Here is a 24,684-nt window from a genome sequence, read left to right on the forward strand (position 1 = left end):
ATCCAGAGCAGGCTTTGCCACTAAAGTTCTGCAGGGCTTGTTAGCCTCGCCAAATCCAATTTAGACCCAGCCACCCAACCTCAGCTTTGGGATTCTACCCAAGTGTAATGACTGCAACAGTGAAACACGATGAACATAGTACAGTTGTGTACCTACCATAAATAGATGTTCAAGTGTATTCACTGTTGCAGTCCAGGTTACCCACCCAGCATCCCCCTTTTCTTTGCTGGGACTTTTCTGTACTTCTCACCTCTATAGAACCTAAGTGGTGTATTTGCTTGTAGATGAAGGAAATGTTTATAGTAATATATGCATGTTTTTTTGGCATATTTTTATCTTTTCAGCCTTCCTATCTGGGGGCACCTGACATCTGGGGCAAGAAAAACTGAAGAAAATGGCATCGGTTGCAACTTTTATACCCCTGGCGCACTGACGTCAGGGAAGAGGCAACAGCAACCGATGCCGAACCAAGACTTTGGAACTCGGGCTGACTGCGGGTCGCCTGCCAGCAGGATAACCCAAGTGTAATGACTGCAACAGTGAATACACTGGAATATCTACATTTATGGTAGGTACACAACTGTACTATATGACCTCCCCTAGACAAAGCCAAACTCTGTGGGGTCAAGTGTTAGGAGGTTGCCATTGTCCCTGTTAATGAGGTCCATGATAATCCACTCCATGGCCTTCCAGATTAGGCTAGTTAGGCTGATGTGTTTATAATTTCCTGGAGGGTCTATATTATATATTCAAACTTTCAAAACTTTGAATCCCATATGTTCAACAACATATGATCAAAGTTTAAAAGTATGAATATATAATAAAACAAAAAAAAAACTTACCTTAACAGTGCAGGAAGGGGGGCAAGCCACCCTGCACCCCCCACACCCCTCTACTTAACTATACCAACTCCGAGATCGCACTTCAGTGCAGAAAAGGGAAATTCTCCCATTCTGCACTGAACAACGCCATTATGTTTAACCTTCGAACTCTTGAAATGTCAATAATATGGTGTCGACCATATGGCATTCGACATTTCAAGCATTTGGAGTTCTAATAGGAACCCTTTCCTGGATTGGTGGATGCTCCACCTTTGTTTAAAGGGATGACAGTGGCTGTCCTCCACTTGGCTGGGACAAAGCCGGTACTCAGGCTTTGGTTGAATAGGGTGTCTAATGGTGCTGCAAGTTCATGCCTTAGTTTATGTAGGATACAGCCTGGGATGTTATTTTTGAGACAGCAGTGATGACCTGTTCCCTAGAGATAAGGAGTTGGTGGCAGAAACTGGGGATGTCCTTGCAGAGGGGAGAAGTTTTCTCTGAATCTGTCAGCCAGTAGATTGGCTATAACTACAGCATTTGTGTATGTGGTGTCCTTGACCACCAGTTCTGAGCAGATTTGGGTGCTTCCTTTGAGATTTCAGACATGTGAGAACAAGGCCTTATGATTGTCTCTGGTAGATGTGGCCTATTTGGACTCGAAGTTGGCTTTAGAGGATTTCACTAGTGCTCTTATTTGCTTGTTCAGGCTAAGGAGAGATTGCTTCCAATTGGGCACCTGCTCCTTCTTGGTCCTGAACAGCAATTTTTTCCTTTTCTTACATAGTTTATTTATTGCAGATGTCCACCAGACAGGTTTATACTTCCTTGCAGAGGATGATTTTGTCCTGTCAGGTATTCCTGATTCCATGCATCTATATAAATACTTGTATGGTACTTTAGTGTGGATTTGGACATTGGTGTCAGTTCCTACAGTGGGGGAGGGGGCTGTGAAGCTGTTTATACCATCCCTAAGGTCACCAAAGCAATGGATGAGGGCAAAATCATTCACACTGCCTACCTTGACTTGGCCAAGGCATTTGCCACAATATCCCACTCAGGAATTATTGACAAACTCAAAAGGTTAGGTACAAACCCATATGTCATCCTGTGGATAGCCAACTGGCTCACAGATAGGATCCAGGAAGTTAGAATTGGGGAGTCCACCTCTACAAAGAGGCCAGTCACAAGTGGAGTCCCTCAGGGATCAGTCCCTGGACCACTTCTTTTTGCCATTTACTTCTCTGAAGTCAAGGCCAATGTCAATTGTCTCTGGCTGACTAAATTTGCAGATGATTGCTAATTAGGAGCTGTCATTGAATCTCACACTGACACATATGTTCTCCAGGAGGGGCTGACACAGACAAACAACTGGTGTCAGAGTCATGGACTAAAGCTAAATGCCAAGAAATGCATAATAGTATCCTTTGGGAAGTCATTCATCCCTGGTAACTATCATATTGACAACACTCCCCTTAGAGTTGACCCAGTAGTCAGGGACTTAGGGACACACATAGATAGTAACCTAGCCTTTGATCATCACATGTCTACAGTGGTGAGGAAATCATTCTATGTTGCGCAACTTATAAACAAAGATATATAGCATCTAAGTTCAGGGAAGTCATTGTTCCATTGTATTTGGCATTCATCAGACCTATCATCAAGTACAATGTCCCCTTTGGTATGTACCTAACCAGGCGTATCCAACAACGGGCATGTCCACAGAGGTTCTTCACTAAAAGAATACAGTGCATAAGTAATATGTCCTATGCAGACTGCCTCAAGGACATATTCCTTTATTCTGTCTCCTACAGGCTTTTGAGAGGAGATCTATGCCTGGCATATAGGGCATTGTTAGACCCCACTCTGATGGACCTCCTGTATATCCACAAAACAAACAGTACCAAAATTATCCATTCTGAAGATTTAAACCTTGCCTGTGATATAAATAAGACCTGCTGGAGAGATAGGTATGTATCCCAGAGTCTACCCCATCTATGGAACAGGCTTCCCATCCATGTGAAGCAGAGTTCCTCTGTAATCCAATAAAAGTGCAACTTGGACAATTGGATGGGAAAACGGAAATTCATCCCTGGTTTGGCACCTGTGTCTCTGATGCAAACAGGTAACCTGTAAATGGTTCATCCCCCAGGCCCATGCTTACATTTATCAAGGGTATCAGAACTTGTCAGATATTTGGGATGCATGGATGGCTTAAAAAGGCCCTTGTGGTCATTAGCCTAGTAAACACCTATGAACCTATAAACACTTAAAATTTAAACAGGCTAAAAACAAGCAGTAATAAATGCAGCAGTGAAGATGCAATTGAACACTTTAGAGAACAAGTAGCAGAAAAAACAAGATGAAGTAACAGAGTAGGAGGAGGAAACACAAATACTGTAAAAGCAGTTGAATAAAGTTTTTTTTTGCATTGTCTTAATCAGTGCGTAGTGGGAATTTTTACCTAAGCATAACTCCACCCTTTATGAATCTAACATGCACACCACCAGTGCAGGGTGAACAGTACTAGCCCATGTTGCATGAATGGTTTTGACCATGTACCAGTCAGATGAGCACTGTCTGGTGTATTGAAGTGAAAGTTATGATTCTGCTTGCTACTGAATAATAATGTGGTTAGTGAACTGATACGTAATTCACAGTCTCACCTTCCTGCAGCAGCTTCTTCAGTACTCCGCCTGCTAATTAGTCCCAAGTTAGGAAAACAGTAATCAGACCTTCATCCCTGATTGAATCAATCCATGATGATCTTTCCTCCTAAACATTCCCCATCCCTAGTCTTCCTGACAGTGATGATATAGAATTTACAATAATCTTGTCCGTTCCCTGCCTTTATAATTAAATCTTCTACTGACTCCTAACCGTCAACAGTTGACTTCTCTTTTTTCTTTCTTGGTCTTCAGATGCCATTATGACAACTTCTTGCACTTAGGTATTTCTGTTTCTTCCCTAATTCCTTATGCTCATTATTGTTGTTATTTGATCTTCTAGCTCTTCATTCAGTATTTCAGCTCTCCTTGATATATACTCTAAACTCTGGCTAGCTGTTAATTTTCTCCATGGTGTACTGGATGTGGATTTATGCAGAGATAGTAAATCTGAGATTGCACAGTTCACTAATACTGCATCTGTATTCATGCCTTAAGCTTCTGTTTCCTCCATTTCTTCCTACTGTGTCTTATATGAAAGCATTTCCTGGCCCAGTGCACCTTTTCACGTTTAGCCTTAACATACTGACCATGGTGCTGCACATAATTAGTGCAAGAACTAATCACGTTACATCAATGGATGTACCTGTCAGTGGTGCAACATACAGCACACTCACCTTGAATGATTGTTGGTTCTGTTCCCACATCAGGTAGATGGACTGCTGATGCTGCAGTGAGTATTGTGGGAGCTGCTGCACTTCTGAGTGTGTCGTCTTTCAGATAAGATGTTAAACCAATGTCACATCTGCTTCAGTGGATGGTAGCTCAGGTGGATGTAAAAGATCCCATGGCACCTGTCAAAGAGTAGGGCAAGTTCCCTGATACCCTGGCCAAATTTCCCCTAGTAATATAAATACCACCTTGGGTTTCCCTTGAAAAGAGGCCACCAGACTAATGGGATTAACCCTGTCAACAAAGGATAAAGAAATGTTTTCATTTTGTTATGTTAACATTTTCTGCCCTAACTTTACCACTATGTAAAATACAAGCACATATATTTAAGAAGAAGTTACTTTGTGAACCTGTGATTATTACTTACTACAGATAATATTGTGAACCACTATGCCAGGTTTTCATTTTGAGCCAGTATACTTACTCTGGCACTTAATGAAAAAAAAATAAACTGAAAATTTTTACTGTACCTTGCAGACTATGCAATAATGTTAATGGAGGTTGTGAATTTTGTACAATTGTTGTGAATTGACCTATCTATTGTGCACTGCATAGTAAAATAAAATTTACGATCCTGCATGGTATTTATCACTCTTGAAAGTTCACTAAAGGCATCTTTCTCAGCTCTCTGTGTATAGAATGGGGCATAGCTCTCAACTTTACAGATTTTCGCAGAATGTCCAGATTTTTGCCTCATATTTTTGGTCTGTTTTTCATAACATTGTAGTTTTCTGGCAAATTAATGTCAAAACATTAAAGATTGAAGTTAGAAAATAATGATAGACATTTAAGTTTCAGACCTCATATCCTTCAGAAAATTAATGCTAACGCAAAAACTGTTATTCTCCCAACTTTCTTAGTTTGTGAAAGCAACATTTAAAAATTGTCCCTATTTTTGGGCTTTTGTCACACTTTTATTTATGGATTTGTCCAGATTTCTTGCTCTAAGAGGTTGAAAGGTATGGAATGGGGATTCATTATTTTATCAACGTAGGTCACACAGAGCATTGTTTCTTTTGGAATTGTCACTCCTGGAGTGAATTTAGGACTTACTTTACTTTATACGTGCTGGGGTGTTTATTATGTACTCACTGACTGAACAAGCTGTGCTTCATAGTCCCCATTCTAGAGATGCTGTCTATTAAATGTGTTTTTCCTTATCTTACCATGCATTTACTTTGCTATAATACCTGAAGACCTATATGACTTTCTTTTTCTTTTGTATTTTTCTCATGTACTCTGACGTATGGCATAACTTACAAAGGTATGGCTGTGACTCTGAAGACACACACTGTATTTGGAACTTGTGAGCATCATTACAATAATTGTGTGATCAGCCTGCAAATGTGCAAAAAGTATGTAATGTATGTTGAATCATCCTGCTCCTTTATAGCACCAATCCATTCCAGTAAGATTCTTTTAAAAGAATCTTTTTGTGGCTGCTCTGAATGTTATTAAATTTCTTGTCAGGAGAGGAGTGATGTATGAAAGCCATTTAGTATTGTCACTAGAAAGAACTTCGACTGTAGTCAGTTTCTGACATTAATGTGCTATTTAGGATAATTTATCATAGTGCAGTATTAAAAAAGACATCCCTTTTTATTGTGGCATTGCTGAGCGGCATCTTAATTCAGGTTTTCTTGACTGTTTTAATGCAGTTGGCCCTGTTTTTATGCAAAGTGTTGCTTTGGAGTTCTTTTGAACACGTTGCTCATAATTCCATTGCTTTTGCAAGAACGATGTTAAGTGCTGTGCTATTGCATACATCATGTCAACTAAAATATCGGTGACAGTTTAAATGTAACAAAATGAAAGTAATTGAAATTCCAAGGTTTTGATCAACTGACTGAATGTATCGAGATAGTGGCTGGACACATTTAAAATGGTGGAAGACGTATCCAGATATATTATAATTATGACTAAAAGTAGTAAGTTTTAAATCAGATCTCTCTTTTTTTTTTTTTTTTTGCAAGATGTAACTGGGCTGTTTATCTATAGTGTGTGAATACTATGTATTTATAGTTCTCCTTAACACAGTCTGAAGTTTAGAAAATATTTTTTATTTCAGATACCTTCTATAGAACAGTATGGCACTAGTATGTCAGTTACTGAAACTTCTTTTTTTTAAATGATATTGCATGAAAAATTAACAAGAATGTTTGGTGAAAAAAGTTGTTTTCATTGATTTTTTTTTTCACCTGCACTTGCTCTTTCTTCTGGCCTTATGATGTGTCTGCATTTTATAAGCCTAGATTCATCCACTCCAAACTTGTGACCCCTTTCAAAACTGAAACTATGTTTTTGTTGCATTAAGTATGGCTGCTGTAGAGATTATAATAGTGTAAATTCTTGTGAGTTTCTCTCTCTTTGTTTCTGTGACAGACAATTTGTATTTAGTAGTTTAAACCCCAAGAGTTTCACAGGTAGACCATGAAGGCCATAACTCATTCTGTCACCTTTCTGTGACAATCTGTACCTCTATAATACCTACCTTGCCCTTCCTCCCTTGAGAACATACAACTTTTATTAAGGCGCTACAGTGCCTTCAGCAACAGCAGATAAAACTTAGTGCAGTGCTTGGTGTTGTCAGATATTGTTTCAGGCTCCGTCCTTATCTTCCTGTCCAAGTGGCCTTGTAACAGTTGTATTTTCTTCATCTTCTTCTCTTGTCTCACTAGATAGTTGTCACTGTTCAGCTGAGTCTCCCTGCCTAGTGGACAAATTACATTCTATGACTTGACTAATTTGCTAAAGTGTTCTTTTTGTAGACTGGAAATCTTTCTCATGTACCAATTCAGCTCCAGTTTACTCTTGCATGTGCATTTTGTGTCTTTATAGTGTTCATATTTTGTGCAGCTTTAATGAGAGCCCTGCCACGTGTTCCCTACATCTTTCTTCTCCTTCTGTACTTGTTCTCATCGTATTACCCTTAATAGATGGTCTGTGTTATGCGCACTACATGATCACAGCGCTGTATCAGCATCTTCCGTTCTCCAAGATCCATTTCTTCTAGAATGCAGATGGAAATTTAGCTAATAACAGTCATACATAAATGGTTTAAATAATCTGAAGAAAGGGCTTATGTTACATTTCCCTAGCTTCATTGTACTTACTGCTGCTAGATTTTAAAGACTGACCTGAAATTCACTTTTGCTAAGGTAAGTATTGGTGTGGAAAAAAGTTTGCCCCTGAGAAGATGCATTAAAAATTGTCATCCTGGTTTTGCATTTCTTACAATTATTTTCTGTATTTCTTTTTCATTTTCCTTTCCTGCTTCCTTTTGTTCTCTCTTTCGTAGAGCTTTTGCTGTAAAATCTACATGGATCAAAAAACACAGTCTGCAGAAAAGGCATATTAGCCTGTGGTGCAGCCATGTTTAGCAGTTACTGGCTGCATTTATTTTCTTTATAGAGACATTTGGAACATTTTATCAATAGTGAATGGTAACTGACAGTCTGGAAAGGCCTTTGCACACATTCTGGTGCCTTTTTGGGGGGTATCTCAGCTCTGTACTACAGCCTGTGAAAGACTACTATCCCTGCTTGTGATAAAGTTCTCATATATCCTGTCACCTTTGTGAAAGGTGTCTTTTGCTTCCTGAGCCCTCCCATGTTCACGCAGTGGGACCACAGTGGAGCTGGCATACTTCTTTGTGTTCTTACATTTTATACGGGTGTGCAAGCTGGGGCATACCCTTGCCAGGTGCTGCACTGCCAGTCACCCACATCATCAAGGTGTCAACAGAGTGGTAGAGAGCTCCTGTAACCCAACATGAGAGATCTTACTTAACTAATAAGTCAGGTGAGCTTCAGTAGTGAATCTGATGGGATGATGAATTCCAAGGATTAGCACTACTGCTGTCCCTTTAAAATTTAAGCACACCTCTGAGTGAACTGAAAAGTACATTTAAACTATCAGTACACAAGAAAAACTTAATTATGTAGGCAAATGTCAAAAAGTGTGTCACATGATTTTGGTAAATCTACTGTGAGTCCCTCTCTGTTAACCAAGATGAGACCCCCTCAGCTCAGTTATCCCTTGTGGAAAGACATTCTGTCCAGTATGTGTGATATTCACAGTTTCTTATTTATAATGCTAGGGGTGTAAATGCTGTGGAAAATGCAAAAGCGACTCAGCATGGATGAGAATGTTGTAACGATGCAACAAGTTCATATAATTATAGTGTAACACATTTCCATTGCATGACGCACTAATGAGGGAAGCACATACTATCAGGTTATCTACCATTCTGCACAGAATAAATGGCCATGCACATTCCTTGACCACTATATGGGGATCTTTAATGGCCTGTGTGGTGCTTCAAGAATTGGTTCCTGCTGAAGCTGCGAGACTGCAGTAGTAATACTTGAACCAGCAAGAGTAAATATACTCAGTTCTAAGCTGTAATACTTCAGAGTGTTTACTTTATGATAACGTGATCTCAGAATTAGCCATTATCATTGAGGGGTAAAGGGGGCAAATCTCTCCTTTAAAGACATTGCAATGAGTTTTAAGATTGTTGTATAGTTTTACTTTTCTCACTTTAAATTTCATGGTTGAGGGACTTGCAGCTGTTGATGTCACACTTCTAATAGGGAATCCACAAAAGTAGTGTGGTCATGTGGACTGGAATTACCCTGCCAGCATGTTGGCTAGCATGAAAAGCTATAAGGACAAATACAGTGCTGCAGTGCACCCATTCTCTGTTTATGATGGACATGGTGAACATGCATAACATGGCTGAGACTATGTTGCATATATGTATGATAAAAAAATGCAACCATTTTGTATATCCTCACTATACTGGCAAGCAGTGACTACTTATGGGTGTGTGCTCTGCTGTAGATGCATTACTTACAAAGTGACGTGTCAGGAGATCTGGTGGGACTCATGGTTTTCTGACCCATAACAGTAACTCTGTACCTATGCCAGATACTGTAAGATCTATAGTGTATATTGTGATGTGTAGGTGCTTACCCATAATCCTCCATAGATGAGACAGGAATTATGTAACATAACATATGCAGAGTATTCCTTCTCTTTTGTCAGTGTCTACCATTGGGCATATGGATGTATACAGGTGTTAATTAACCACTACTGCTATATAGAAGCAGGTCCTCCATAATGGAATGTCAAATGATCTCAATGTCGACTCTCAAAACATTGACTCCAAAAGGACAAAACTCACAATGTTGCAAAGGGCTTCTTCAAAGAAGCCAGTAACTTGTTGCCTGAGATTGCACTGTGGTGAGGACTGAGTTATTGACCTTTTCCCACTTTAGTGTAATCTCAACCTGTTTTATTTAATTTGTTTTGTTTATTTATTGTCAAGGTTGTGAGTTTCATCCTTTCAGGGTAGATGTCGATGGCAGTCGACATTCAGAACATTCAACTTACTAAATGTTTTCAGTGATTTCTCCGCAGCCCTTTGCATTCGCTACCAATGCAGCCATTCTCTTCCCAAACATCCTGCACTAGTACAATGCATGCAAAGAAAAATGGTTTGTCTGGATTCTCTGTTTTATTCTGTCATGCTACTGCTGCATATTCTGTTTTTAATCTGAGTATTCCTTGCCATATCTCATGTCTGGGGACTGGTTGATTTATATTACTCTCCATATTTTATGTTGGGGGACCTAGACACTACTGGGAATCTGCCACCTTATCCTTGCTTGGCTTTGTGCCATATGGATTGTTACCATCTTGGGATACCTTCTTGCTGTTCTACAGTGCCTCAAGGGCTGAATGACTTCAGTGATCCAGCTTGGAGCAGCTGGACACGTACATAGTCAGCTTACTGCAGTCACATGATTAATCTTCAACAAACTAGCACTAATCCAAAACTGCATTGATGACGTATAGAAGATCATGTCCATTACCCTGCCTTCATTGTTCGTTTTCTCCTTCTTCCTGTTAATGATCGGTGTTATAATGGGAAGCAAACTTACCTCCAATAACTAATCCAATACCCAATAATGGGAAGCAAACTGAAGTGACACTGGGGTAAAGATCCACGATGACTATAGCAGGGTATCTGACAATTATCAATTTCTTGGCAGTTATGTCCACTTCATGTTCATATACTGGCAGTGCCAATGGGTGACTTATTTGTATTGACCCTTTGTCCTGAAATGCCATGCACCCTGGCTGTGCAGTCTCACATGTACTGGTACTAAAATAAGAAATGTGTCTGCTCCATCCTTCAGCAGGACTGTTCCTGCTGCAGACTTTCTTTACTCGCTGTGGTTTGCTCCCAAAAATTCATGGAACCTTTTGTTGAATCTTTATTTCTTAAATAATTAATTCTGTCACTACACTGTAGGGCTGGTCAAGATAAGATGGAGAAAGGAAACCATTGCAGCCTTTGCCCTAAAATGAGTATCAGGCATGTAATACAATTTTGCAGTATTTAAATATGCGACAATAGTGTAGAAATTTACAAGATAATGTTCAGAGAGATTGATTCGGCCTTACTGCTGACCAGAAGTAAAAAGTAAGTCTTTCTGTACAATCCTTAAGGACAGAACTATGTGAAAATACACAGCTGACTGTTTAACAGAAAGCAGCTTTAGTGGAAAACAGGTCAAGAGTATTTCCTTTGCGGTATCTCAAGGGGTAAGTACTGTGTTGCATTGCAATGTGTCTGAACATACATTAGAAAATAGTGTTGGTAGTAAATGCATTAATAATAAAAGAACCAATCACAGGAAAAATCATTTTGCAAGGCTTGTATATCTGTCAATGGCAATTAAGTCCACAAAAAACATTAGCCTTGATCTAAAACTCTTATAATTTGATTTACATCTCAGTGAAACAATGACTGATTCACTGGAGAGATAGAAAACCGCAGTATTCAATCAAAGCCAGTGCTATTTCTTTGTTGGTATCTGAATTTAAGGGGGGAGGGGGCTGTATGAATAAGTAAAAAGATCCTTATTGTAAAACTGAACTGTGAATTTGAGCATATTGGATAAATTAATTTATCTTTTTTAGGGGGGAACTGCCTGCTATCCATGTGAATATGAGAGCCAGAATTGTGTTTTTAGACTGTAGCTCTTTATTTTTCAAGGCTGAATTCCTTATCATGTTACAGCAGTTAACGTCTGGTCTACTTATGGAATCGCAAAGGAACGAACACCATGCTATAGAAGTAGTTCTGATAAGTTATGGCCAGTGGCATTCCAGACAGTACTGTTTATTTAAGAATACACATTTCCAGTCTTCAAGTTTCTCCAGATTGCTGCTTACTTGCCTGCAAATACAAGCCATTTATTTTAGTCATTTCTTGGCTTATTTATTTTTTACTGTGATAATACCTTTATTTTCCATAACCCCAAGATGGAAATAAAAAAAAATCTATGTACTTTGAATATTGCAAAATACAGGGACATATTTCTGAAATCCTTCCCACCTGGAAGAATATGTACAAAAAGGCAATTTCTGATACTGCAGATAATAGTACAAATTAATTTACTGCTGTAATCAGACAAAAGTCACAAATGCAATAGCTTTTTATAAGGAAGGCAATTTTCTGGATACCTTGGGAACATTTCAAGGTTATGTGTACCGTTCAAACATACAAAGCTAGCTCCATACAGCTTTTTATAAGGATTCAGCCTTGAAACTCTCACCTGCAATGCACTTTCTCTTTCACAGAATACATTTCATTCATTATGTCTGTTTAGTTTCCATGACTGTATTTTTGTATTCACGTTAAAACACAAGAGCAGAAAACATTATATTGTAAAATATGGGTACTTACTGAAGGAAATGTTTTAGGTAGCAGAGTATACTCCGACTTGGACACCAGCAGAAATTCTAGTTGCCACCATTTGTGTTCCTATACTGAGTTATTTACCTACCATCAGAGAGGTGTCTTCTTTTATGTTAAATGGTTTATTTTATCTGCACAAGTTTTCATTTAAAATCAGTCATGATTTGTCCACATGCATCCATAGCACAAATCTATCTGTTTCAGCCACTTACTTGCATAGTGCAGGTAGAGAATGATGGAATAAACCTGGCTCCATATTTTGTGTCTTAGTAACAAATTACCTTGATCATCACTGTTATATTAATGCCAGTAGACAGTTTAGGGACCAACTAGTCTCGGGATCTCTGAAAGCACTTTTTGGCAGATAGGATTATAGTCATATAGAATGGAATCTTGGGGTTATGGAAAGCCAAGCTATTATTACAGTAAAAGGGTGGGGAGGTTGGCATAATGGTTAAGTCATTTACCTTATAGATACAAGGTACAGGGTTTGATTCTCATATAGGGTAATTGGCTAGGCTTAAAATGACCCACAAGGGCAGTTAGCCTAGTATGAATGTATGAAGCTATGAACCAGAGTGCCTGCACGATGTAAATGCTGGCATTGCTAAGGAACAGAGTTTCAGGAAGTTGAAGTTTGAGGATTTGGGATTTGTCAAGCAGCACTATAGCCAATCCACAGAGGCATTGAGTGGGTATGGGAGAAGTGTAGGAAGAGTAATGAGATAGGCAAGGATGGAAGAGAGGTGGTATTCTAATTAAATCCCCTTAAAGGACATACTAGATCAACCTATTGTCTCCTTTTTGCCATCAGTCAAATGTAGTAACATATTAATTATTATAAGACCATCAGCTGTACACCTTGAATGATCTTGGACTGGATAGCTTATGATACCTGCATAGGAATGACATGACTTTCATAGAATGTTTGCAGTTGTTTATGTCAGCATTCACGATTCTCTGAATTCCAATTGTTGCTTGTAGATACTCCATGCTGGCACAACAATATTCCAGTGTGTGATTTTGTGTTAGGTAAATTGAATGTCTTGTATGTTTTCTGCTCCAAAGATGTAGTTGTTGGTAAATTATTTGGTGACAGGTATGCAGTCTAGAGTCACTGTTTTTGAGTGCTGCGTGGATTGTGTTAGTTTGCGGCAAGAACGTAAGGGCTGCTATTTTGTTTTTTATCCTGTGGATAATATTAAAATTCAGTCTGTATTTATTGGGTTCTTAGTTCACAGTACTATACTCTTTGCATTAGTTTCTGGATGAAATGGCATTAATCTTTTAAGGATGCTTAAGCATTTAGTAATTACTTGTCTTTAATGGTTGCCTTTTCAAAGTGTTCATTTTTAATTGGAGGGTTTTGGTGGCTGTTTTATTTAATGTATCATGTGAGATACGAGTTTGTAGGCTGCTTCATTTTTTATGTTTAGGAAGGCATCAGTCAACAGTTGGTTAAATTACCTACTTAACCCAGGTATTGTGTAGGTCAGTCTAAACTTGGAACTATTTGACTGGTCCTATATATTTTTTGTCGTGCAATGAGTGATAGAGGTCAGTTATGCTGCTCTTTAGTTAGTTGTTGTTTGTCTTTTCAGCTTTTCCCAGTTAGGGGTCGCCACAGCGGAACTCCGGTCCGCTAATGATTGGCAGTAGATTTTTATGGTGCCGAGTTGCCAGCCCAATGCCCAACCTTCGGCGAAGGCACGCCCATTCACGTATGTCTTTCGGAGGCCACTCGACTGCGGGGAAGACATGCAGACTCCACTCAGAAGGCATTCCAGCCGAGAATCGAACAGGAGAACCTCTTGCTGTGAGGCAACAACGCTACCATTGTACCACCTAGGTATTTTCCTATTTCCCTGTGATTCTCTGATTCAGTATATTACAGATTTTCCCATCATGAAAAAGGATTGTTTGAACTTATGAAGTGCACATTCACCTAAATGAGTGCAGTATGCTTTTCTTTCTTTGCATATCTGTGGTGATTTTAATTTGGAGTAAAGCAATTCCAGAGCAATTAATTTGTATAAAGTACTACATTATTTATGAACCGCCATGCCTTGTTGCTTGTCTCATGCACTTGGAGGTACTTGTCTTATAACAACACCATTCCACACCCACCCTTTGATTCTGTAGTGCATTGATATGGAGGTATGAGCAGGTCATTTCATTTGTTTTTTATCCATTGTGTAGCATGTACTGTATTGTTAACATCATTTTGAATCAGTTGTAATTTGCACCTTTATGGCTGCCCAGTAATCTTGTTATTAGTTAATTTAGTTAGGGGGAGTTTGGGGGTGTATAGGGCCTATGCTGTGTAGTGCGGTAAAGGTTCTCTGTGTGTGTTTATAGTTTTTTAGGTTCTTTTACAGAGTGATATTCTTCAGCTCTTGGTTTTGGTGTAGTACATTTTGTTGTGGCTAGCCTCATGCTAGTTTTAGACCTTATTTTGATTTTATCCCTCCTCCCTGTTTTTAAAATAGATACACGTGCCATTTTATGTCACCCTAGTTCTAAAATATAGGAGCGGTGCTCTAGCTTTTGATCTTCTTTTTTAATGTACACATTTACCTTTTGGATTAGTTTTGTATGATTCCTTCTCAGATGTAAGCTACTGATGGTGTTTGCAAAGTAAGGTTTTATTGTGTCAGACAATGAACTTTTGTTTCCTCTATCCTTTCTGATGGTTGATCTATATGCATACTCATATGAACACCATAGTTTTCAGCCTTACCCTTTTTTCATTTTTTTCTAAAAAAAGATTTGTGGAATCACAAATGATGAAGAATACATGATATTCAGTCAGGTTTGTGTTCTTGATGTTCAGCTTTGTGAATAGTTTAGCTTGAACCTCAATTAGATTGTTATATATTAGATTAGGTTCACTGGCTGAACAACAAAAAAGCTAAATTACTAATACACACTTCAATGTCCCAGGGTGCTGAAATCACTCTATAACTAGCTGTGCCACCCTCACTTCGTATTTTTTAATTTCATATGCAGTGCAAAATATATATAGTTTTGTTTTTAGCTTAAAGTAATAGACCGCAGACTGCCTAAAGCCAGATTGCTGTTCATTTCCCTGATTGCTTCCCTTGATTATCTAGTGGTATGAGACCCTATTAACCCCACTGTAATGTTGTCCATTTTCTAATTTATAATAAAAAATCATTAGTGGTTAGTGATATCTATGCAGCAGGCATCGTCCTTCATACCCAAGCTGCTCCATTATTTAAATAACCATACACCATGGCTGTCACCAGTCACTTTGTACATCAGGTACGCATGTACAAAGGGGTCAAACCCTGAGCTTGCTGAACTTATGAGTTTAGGATTTAGGCTGTAAGTCTGGCAAACTCAAATGGCTGTGACCATAGTAAGTTGCTGAAGCATTAAATGCATGATAGCTGTAAAGCAATTGTTGCAGAACAGCTAAATGAAGCAGGACAATGAGCAACATTGTCTAACAGTGCACAGAATTAAGGCTCTGGGTCATTAACGAGCTGCTTCCTGGAGTCAGGCTTACAAGGTTTGATTCTTTCCGTCTCAGTTTGCGTACTGTGTGACTCTGAGCGAGGCAGTGCTCCCAGTTTATTCCAAAGGGACTTCAGTTTAGTGAGCGTACTTGTTTAAATTAATTTAATAATAAATAAATAAATAAATAGATAAATAAAATAAAATATAATATAATGTGGAATTGATTGCTGCTTGTCCATTAGAACAATAGACAGAGGAAGCTGTGAACTAATTTACTGACTAATTCTGTGTTTTCACAACTCAGATGCTGTATTGATGGTTTACCTTCAAAGTTCTTCTTAATCAATTAATGCTTTTACAAGATTATAAAATAATAATAAAACATAAAGCACATCAGATATGCAAATAAAAGTATAAATAGTTTATGGCAGAAATAAAAGCTGATTTGCTAGGTCATTATTAAAAACTTAGTTGAATAGATAGATCTTTAAGGAGGTATGAAAACAGGGCAAAGTGGAACATTTTATAAACCATTTTGGTAATCCAGAAGCATAGGGTCTGATTAGCAAATACCAGACAGCAAATTCTTGAAGTTCCCACCCTGGTAGTAGCTTCCAGGGCTTAATAAGCAAATGACTGGACATCAGATGTTTGAAGCCATGCTCTGTGAACTAGCAGCCCTAGAGTGACTGAGCATAGTGCCCGCACTGGACAGTAAGAAGCAATGTGTAACAATTAATTCCTTCACATAAGAAGCACGTAGTTCATATAAAAACTTAAAAGCCAATACTAGGATTCTATATACAGATAAGTAGATTGGGTATCTCCTGAGCAGAGTTTGGTCACTATGTATTTTTAACTTTGTTGTTGTTTATTTAGCTCATGAAAATAAAAGATGACTGCTGACTGGCTACACTGAAAGCTTGCATAAACGCTGCTCAGACAATGAATACTATGTTAATTTCTGGGTAGCCATGATATCCTGGCATTCATAACACTGCATTTGCCACTGCTAAATGTTTCAGATCATTGCAACTACAGCAAAAACAACTAATGTAACTAAAACAAAACCTGAACCTCCACTTCTAAAATACAACCGCTGGCCAGGCTGATATTGGTCTGACAGACTCGGTGTGTGTCTGGCATAATACTGTTTAAAACTACCCTTGTGCCATCTCCAACCATTAGAGCAGGGGCAAGAGCAGGTACAGGGAGCGAAAGTTAGATTGCTTGGCGATTGTGGATGTAAGACTTTATGCAGCTTAAGGAAAATCTTTGTATCTGTGCATTAATTTTAGCATACACCCCAATGCTGTTTGCTTAAACTTGACCCAAAGGGTTCACTCACTGTTGGAACAAGATTTGTTTCCTGCTTGAGCTCCTATATAGAGCCATTTATAAAGTCCACAATTTTAAGTACATTTTTCTTTACTCTGATTATTTCTGTTAAGATGTTTCTATTGAATATTTTCACCTTCAGATAATATAGCTACACATATCTTCCATTGCAAAGTCTCAGGGGAAGTAAAAGGAAACTTTCTGAATGAATTCACATTGGTTGGTTTTGATTTAAAACAAATGTTTTCTTAATACGGTATTATTTTGGCATTTGTTTCATATATGTTTGTTTTATCTTAGGCTGTCTTATTTTCCCTCATATATCATAGTTCCTTCTTTTAGTATTGCCCTCCCCCATTTAAGTTCTCCCATAACAAAGAGACCTCCTTAAAATAATACTGCCTACTTTATTAACAGACTCCCACTGAGAGCTCATCATTGTTCTGACAGTCACCAAGTGATTGATTGGTTTCCTGTTAACGATCTCATAAACTTCACAAATCTTTCTTCTCATCAGAAATTCGTTCTTCAACAAATGCTACTTTGTGTTTCCTCTCTTTACTACAAGACTATGACAACTGGCAAAACATGGCCTCTTGAAATGTTTTTATGGTCTCCTTTTCTAACACTTCCTTGTTCTCTAAACAACTTAGTAGTTAAGAAAATGAAATTTAATTACCTTGTCTTCTTGAAACTTTAGCTTGTAGCTCTGTTTCATAAAAGGACAGAAACATACAAATATTTGATAGTTATTGACTCCTGGTTTATTCTAGTTTGTACCATGCAGATTCACAGTTATGTCTGCGTTTAATCCTCTGTTAGTGTTTGATAACCTAAAACTACCATCTGAAGTATATGTTTGAGCTACTTCTTTGTAGGTCTGCTCCTTACTGCTCAAATGGGAAGTAATACAGGCATAAGTACTTGCATGAATGTGCTCCTCACACACACACACACACACACACACACACACACACACACACACACACACACACACACACACACACATGAGTGTGTGTGTGTGTGTGTGTGTGTGTGTGTGTGTGTGTGTGTGTGTTTGTATATTCATATGTAAGTAAAATGCCTGTATAGGAAATACTACAGATACATGCATGTGCTTGCACACGTGCACATGCACAAACCAAATACTTTCCTTTTCCGGTCCAACAACAATACCCTATTACTATAATCAGACCACATTTGTTTGAATAGTAGTAGTGTTATGGAAAGGGTTTTCCTAAGGTAATGTGTTGGGTTAGAGTTATGAGCAGGGTTAGGGTTAGCATGCATTAGGAAGGTGAGTAAGGGTCTTCACACAGTGATGCAGTGATGTGCATACCTCTCAACCTCTTTGTGCAAGAAATCTGGACAAAGCCTAAAAATAATTGGGGGAACAAAGACCCAAACATAGGGACAGATGTTGAATATTCCTCTTATAAAGTTAGAAAGTCGATAAACCGATTTTTTTGTTGGCATGCATAGAAGTCTGAACCTGAAATGTATGTAATTATTTAGTGACTTTAATCCTGAGTGATTTGCTAGAATATCAAACATTTACTGAGGAGGAGAACAAAAATATGTGGCAAAAATCTTGGCATTCTGGGAAAATCTGGACAGTTGATAGGGGTCCACTTCTAAATCTCGAAAGCTCATAATCTCAAAATTAAAAATGCTGAGTACAAAATCTCGAAAGTTCAAATTATTGAAAACTCAAAATATTGAATTTCATAATATTGAAAAAACAAAGTACACCAATACTTACAATATTCCAGTAGAAGTACATAATGAAACATATTACTCTTTTCCAACTAAAAGAAGAGAGCAAGCCCCTGCACCCCCCACACCCCCTGCCACTTAAATATATCAACTCCGAGATCGCACTTCACAGAAGAAAATGGCAAATGTACCATTACGTGCTTCATGACTACCTGTTGCAACATTAGTCATGTTCCATTTTAATTTGCTATACTACAACATAACTCATCTTAGTGGAGTGAAGTACAATCTTGGAGTTGATATATTTAAGTAGCAGGAGGTGTGGGTGGTGCAGCCAAGCTAATAGTTGGAGTAAACTAATATGCTTTGTCTTTTATTTGTTTCTCTGTGTACTTCTGGTGGAGTATAGTAAGTGTTGGTATCCGGTACTTTTTTGGATATTATGAAATTCAGTATTTTGAGTTTTCGGTATTTTGAACTTTTGAGATTAATTTCAAGATTATGAGCTTTCAAGATTTGGAAGTGGACCCGTTGAGAGGCATGGTGACATGGTATGTCAACAAATAGGGGGGAATGTTCTCATGACTTTTGTACAGGGTAACCACTGAGATGTAATACATATCTCAGGAGTCAGGCATGACCTTAGGACATCTCACACCCCTTCTCTGGAAAACATTCAGGCAGACCATTTGAGTAGTATAGCAGCAGATTATCATGACTGGATAGTGGACACATTTCTGGATTTGGATCACAAGTGGGGTGTGCCAAATATAAACCTTGTTTTCCTCTCCAGAAATAATGCAGTATAAAAAAAAAAAACATTTGGGACCACAGGGTCCTGGGATGCAAATGCCTTCTCAATAAGCTGGACAGTCCTGTTTCTGTATGCCTTCCCTCCAGTCCTTTCTCCCGTAAGGATAATACAGAAAACAATGGAGGAGAGGCTGAAAATGCTGGTCATAGCTCCTTTTTGACTGAGACAGCATTCATTCTTTTTCATTCTGAATTTAGTAAGGAGAGAGCCTGTACTGCTGCCTCAGTATGTGAACCCCTTGACCCAAAACAGGAGGTCACTTATATACCCCGACCTGAAGCCTTTGAAGCCAATAGATTCTATAATCTACTTTTCATTCATTCCCTTTAGGCACATGTTTACTGAGAACACACTTTCTTTTTGGAGGACAGGAAGCCAAATACAAGAAAATCATACCTAACAAAATGGAAAACATTCTCACTTTGGCAACAAAGGAGAGGTCTGCACCTGAATCAGACTTCAATATCCTTGATCTTCTAATGCCTATAAGACCTTCACATATTACTGTGTGACACCTTAAACCTCTTGTATCAGAAGCAATATGGGATATATGCAAATTACCCTTTAAGGATATCAGGTGTTTCAGCTAAATGGCAATTCTGAATGAACATGACTTTTCTTTTTGTATGCCTATTTATGGACACTTTCAGGCCAATAAAGCCACACAGTGGAAAGTCTAACTTTGCTAGATTTTCCTTTTGTGTTTTTTAACCAATTGGTTTTCCCGTGTGACCTTTTTACTCATTGTTTTAGTTTGTTAGTTGGGATATTTTGTAGGCACCCTAATGTTTATGGATATCAGTTGGGTACGACAACCCTGTGTTTCCAAAAGTCAAACATTCCTCTTATGCTGTGCTGATGATGCCATAAGAAGGCAGAAACATGCATGTCCACAGCTAGAGGGTTTGGCTTTATTGGCCTGAAATTGTCCATAAATAGGCGTGAAAGTAAAAGAAAAAGTCATGGACATTCAGAATTGCCATTTAGCTGAAACACCTGATATCCTTAAAGTGTAATTTGCATATATCCCATGTTGCCACTGATGCAAGAGGTTTAAGGTTATCTTCAAGGATAGGATAATGCTTTGCATTAATCCCACACTGATGCCAAATGCAGTGACAGAATCGGCCTTAAATTAGCCTTTTCACCTCCCTGTGTTCTTTCCTACTATCATAACAAGGAAGAAAGACTATTGCAATACCGTGTATGTGAATTACACAGAGGTCTAGTTTGTAATTTTTTTTTTACCATGTACCATCGCTATGCAATTCCAGACATCACTTATGAATTCCAGATCTTGTTCTTTTATACCTTTCAAAAATATATGTATTGATGGGCTAAAGTAATGTGTGTTTTGGACAAGCATGATGTAATTTCCTGGAGAAACCACACATCTGTAGAAGTCCAGGTATGGAGCAGGTGTACAAATGACTACCCTAGCCATATTCTGTGATTCAAAAACATGTGAGTTGCAGTGACGAAACTCAAATGGTTATGTATATACAGCTGCATACCTACAACAATCAAACCATGTAAATATGATTAATTATCCAAAACTTATTTGTAGCTGCTTTAAAGGAAAACTGAGAGCAGCAAAAAAACTCTTTTTATCTACCACTGCCTGCCAACCAGCAGCCCTCCCGCAACTGATCAGCGACTCATTCCTCTTAGGTTTAGAGATGTTCCCAAGAGGCCATCATTTGGATAGACTTTAAGGTTTTATGTTTGATGGTATAAGCCTCCCTGACAACTGACGCACTTGCTTGCTATTTGCTCTGCTGCAGTAGACCTGTGTGCGTTACCACATATTAAGAAGTCAGCTGCATCTTTCAGTCTGGAGGAGCCAAACACATGTCCTTGAACCACATACTATCTCTGTTTCTTCACTGTGGACTGGACAATTAGTTCAAGTCTTCTTGGATGGCCATCCATTGTCCAGCCTAGTACTTTAACCTGGGTCATGTGGTCATAGCCATCATCCCACTGCCCTACAGAGCCATATTATTGATAATTTTTTATACAACACTAATTCTTCTGCATTAGTTTTAAGTAGTCAGTATTACACTATATAATTTGTTGTAAATTAATGACATGATCAGATAGCAATTTTGATTTATTTCCACAGAGCATTTTAGGATCCCAATGTATAATTTGGGTATATATATTACTTCATCAAAATCTATCTCAATCAAATGACAGATCATCGAACACTAATCGGCGAACGACCGTTCATCAAAGGTTCAGATCTGCGAATATGTTTTCCAGGGAAGTATCTTAGTTGCACAGCATATGGAAATTTCCCTTTTCCCCACTGTAGTGCAAGCTTGTAGTTGATATATATAAGTGGGGGTGGGGTGGGGGGTGCAGCCCCTGTTATTGTGGTTAGATATAATGCATTGTGTGTCACACATTATGTTGGGCAACTAAGATACTTTCCTGGGAAACTTGTTCGCTGATCTGAACCTTTGATGAACGGCCGTTCTCTGATTAGTGTTCGATGAATGGTCGTTCAATTGAGGTGGATTTTGATGAAGTAATATAGACCCGTATGATTCTACTTTGCTTTTCCACTTTCTTTAGTGTTCTGTCACAATTTAGAGATGCAGCTGAGTTCAGCTTTCCTTTAAGGAGGCCTTGAGGTAATTATCAGTGGAATTTCTGTTTGCTGACATTGTTGAATTTTATTATTTGCAGGTTTTTGAAATGTTTAGTGATGTCTTTCCTAGCTCCAGAAATAGCAGTTGCTGTTTCTCTTACCTTTTTAAAGTTCAGATTATAGCTGTGAATAAATGTAACAGAGAGCAGCACCACTGCACTAGATAAGAAAGTTAACCACAACAGTTAAACCAATAGGAAAGATAAAGTTCTATGTAAAATCTGGTTGCAAGTAAATCAAACAGTGCTATTTAAAATCCACGGACATTCATCTTAAGTGCTTCTAAAAATGTGTGTGAGCAAGACATTGCAGCTCTGAGCTAGTAGGGCTAGGGCAATGAGGAATGAGAAAGGCCGAAGTGATAGGACTGGTGCACTATGGTAAGAAGAAGCCTTAAGTGACAAAAAAAAAAAAAAATCAAATGCCTGTATCAGTCATGATTTTCTGAGTTAGAAGAGAAGACAACATAAAAATTCTCACAAACAGAATGCATGACATTATTACTACACAGAAGATCAAAATATGATCAAAAGCATGTGTGCGTGTTTCATTTTATGCCCTTATGCTCTTAGCTGCTCTATAGACTACACTGCACGCATACTGCAAGTTTCGTAAAAGGATTTGTCGCTGTCTGCTGCAATCATTATTTTTCTTGACAGTGCTAAATTTGATGTTTTTATTACTGTTTTCAGGTGAAGGTCATGACGAGAATTTGCTCTTCCCAAGGGAATCAAGATACATCAGAATCCATGTCCTTTTTGAAAGTCGACCCTCGGAAGAAGCAGATTACCCTGTATGACCCCTCTGTGAATGGACATTCAAACTCAGGTCATAAACGAACTGTTGCTGCTGCTGTCCCCAAAATATTTGCCTTTGATGCAGTTTTCTCACAAGATGCATCCCAAGTAAGTCTAGACATATAAACAATGATCAATGCACTTAATGTGATTACTTTAATGATTCCTGTAGTTTTCTGCAAGGAAGATTGCTTAAATTACTGCATATGTAATTACTGGTTACCAGAAAGGTCTGATTTTATTACTGTTTTTGCAGTTTTGCTGATGTTGGACTATTATCATGATAAGACAAAGTATCTTTCCGTTAGATGCTGCTTAGACTGGTGTGTTTCTTAAACAATATTTGGCACCATTACATTAACCATTTATTAACCATCCACCTTAGGGTGTGATTTGATACAAGATGCTGCTATATTGTCAAATCTCTAGGACGCAATCGGTTGATAAAAATAAAATTCTTGGGACATTGTTTTTCTTCTATATGAATTCAATGTAGGTTTCCCTCATGTGTTTTGGTTTTAAATCATTGCCATTCATATTTATGAACATTTAGTGGAGAATATTTACTTTGGGATAATAGGTTCATAGGTTCATAGGTAGGTACTAGGCTATTGGCCCTACGGCCTATATAAGCCTAGCCAAAAAGGTACCCTGGCTTTCGCCACCCAAGAAAATAGTTTTCCTGTGCCCCTGTCGAGCAGAGCCACAGAAGTGATCCCTGGGGTGAATTTCATATTTCCCATCCAATCATCAAGATTTTTCTTGAAGAGTGCTAATGAGGAGCTTTGTTTGATATAGATAGGTAGTTTGTTCCAGAGTATGAGAAGTCTCTGGGACAGGAAACTATCCCTCCAGCATGTTCTGTTTATTGTGGTGACAAGGTTTAGGTCCCTAGAGCATGTAGCTCGGAGGGATTGGGATTTCTTTAAGTGGAGCATGTCCAACAGCTCTGGGTTTGACATAGCTTTGTATGCTAGGCAGAGATCGCCTCTGAGTAGGCGATATGCAATGGAGTAAAGCTGGAGTTTTTTGAGACTGTCTGCATAGGGCATCTGTTTGAGGCCGGTAATCCTCTTTGTGAGGTATTTCTGCGGCCTTTCCAGTTGTTGTAGATGTCTTGTGAGGTACATACCAAAAGGGGCATTGTACTCTATAATGGGTCTAATGAGTGACAAGTAGAGAGGAACAATGACCTCTTTTTTCCTGGATGAGAAACCTTTTATGATGAGGTGTGCCACATAGAAGGATTTCCTGACTACTGTGGCGATGTGATTCGGGAGGATGGCTTAATGGCTAAGGTGTTTGCCTTACAAACACAGGGTGCAGGGTTTGAGTCTCACAAGGGATAATTGGCTAGGCTTAAAATGGCTCACAAGGGCAATTAGCTTAGTACTGAAACCTATGAATCAAAGGAGAGACTACTTTCCACCTTTGTCACAAGGTCTCTTATCATACTTTTGGTGTTAAGTAGACCACCTATGTGGTAGTTCATGGGTACAGAGTTTTTACCAAAGGGGATGACAATGCACTTTTTGGCATTGAGTTGAGGCCATGGCTTTGACACCAGGCATCTGTCTCAGTGAAGCCCTTTTGTCGGATGTCCACATCATTAGGAGTTTCAATTATGGCTCCTAGTTTGCAGTCATCTGCGAACTTCGTTAGCCAAAGACCTTCTGTGTTAGCCTGTACTTCAGAGAATTAGATACCAAACAGGAGAGGACCCAGGACTGAACCCTGTGGTACTCCACTTGTCACTGGTCTGAAGTCGGATTTGGAGTCTGCTATGTTCACAGTGTGGGTTCTGTCAGTGAGCCAGTTGGCAACCCATCTTGTGACACAAGGATTTATACCTAGTTTTGTGAGTTTATCTATAATTCCAGAGTGGGGGAT

General features: G+C 38.7%; 1 protein-coding gene across 5 annotated transcripts in view; it reads left to right on the forward strand.

The window, feature by feature from the left end:
* Positions 1 to 24,684, forward strand: part of KIF26A (kinesin family member 26A) — a 620,820-nt gene that overhangs the window by 483,443 nt on the left and 112,693 nt on the right. For all 5 annotated transcript variants that reach the window (XM_044074337.1, XM_044074338.1, XM_044074335.1 and 2 more), the window contains one exon: positions 22,690 to 22,902. In XM_044074337.1, the coding sequence (XP_043930272.1) occupies positions 22,690 to 22,902 (213 nt within the window). The remainder of the gene's footprint in view (positions 1 to 22,689; positions 22,903 to 24,684) is intronic.

This window comes from Protopterus annectens, chromosome 6.part0 (genome assembly GCF_019279795.1).
Source record: "Protopterus annectens isolate FY-2018-M chromosome 6.part0, PAN1.0, whole genome shotgun sequence".
Taxonomy (NCBI): domain Eukaryota; kingdom Metazoa; phylum Chordata; order Ceratodontiformes; family Protopteridae; genus Protopterus; species Protopterus annectens.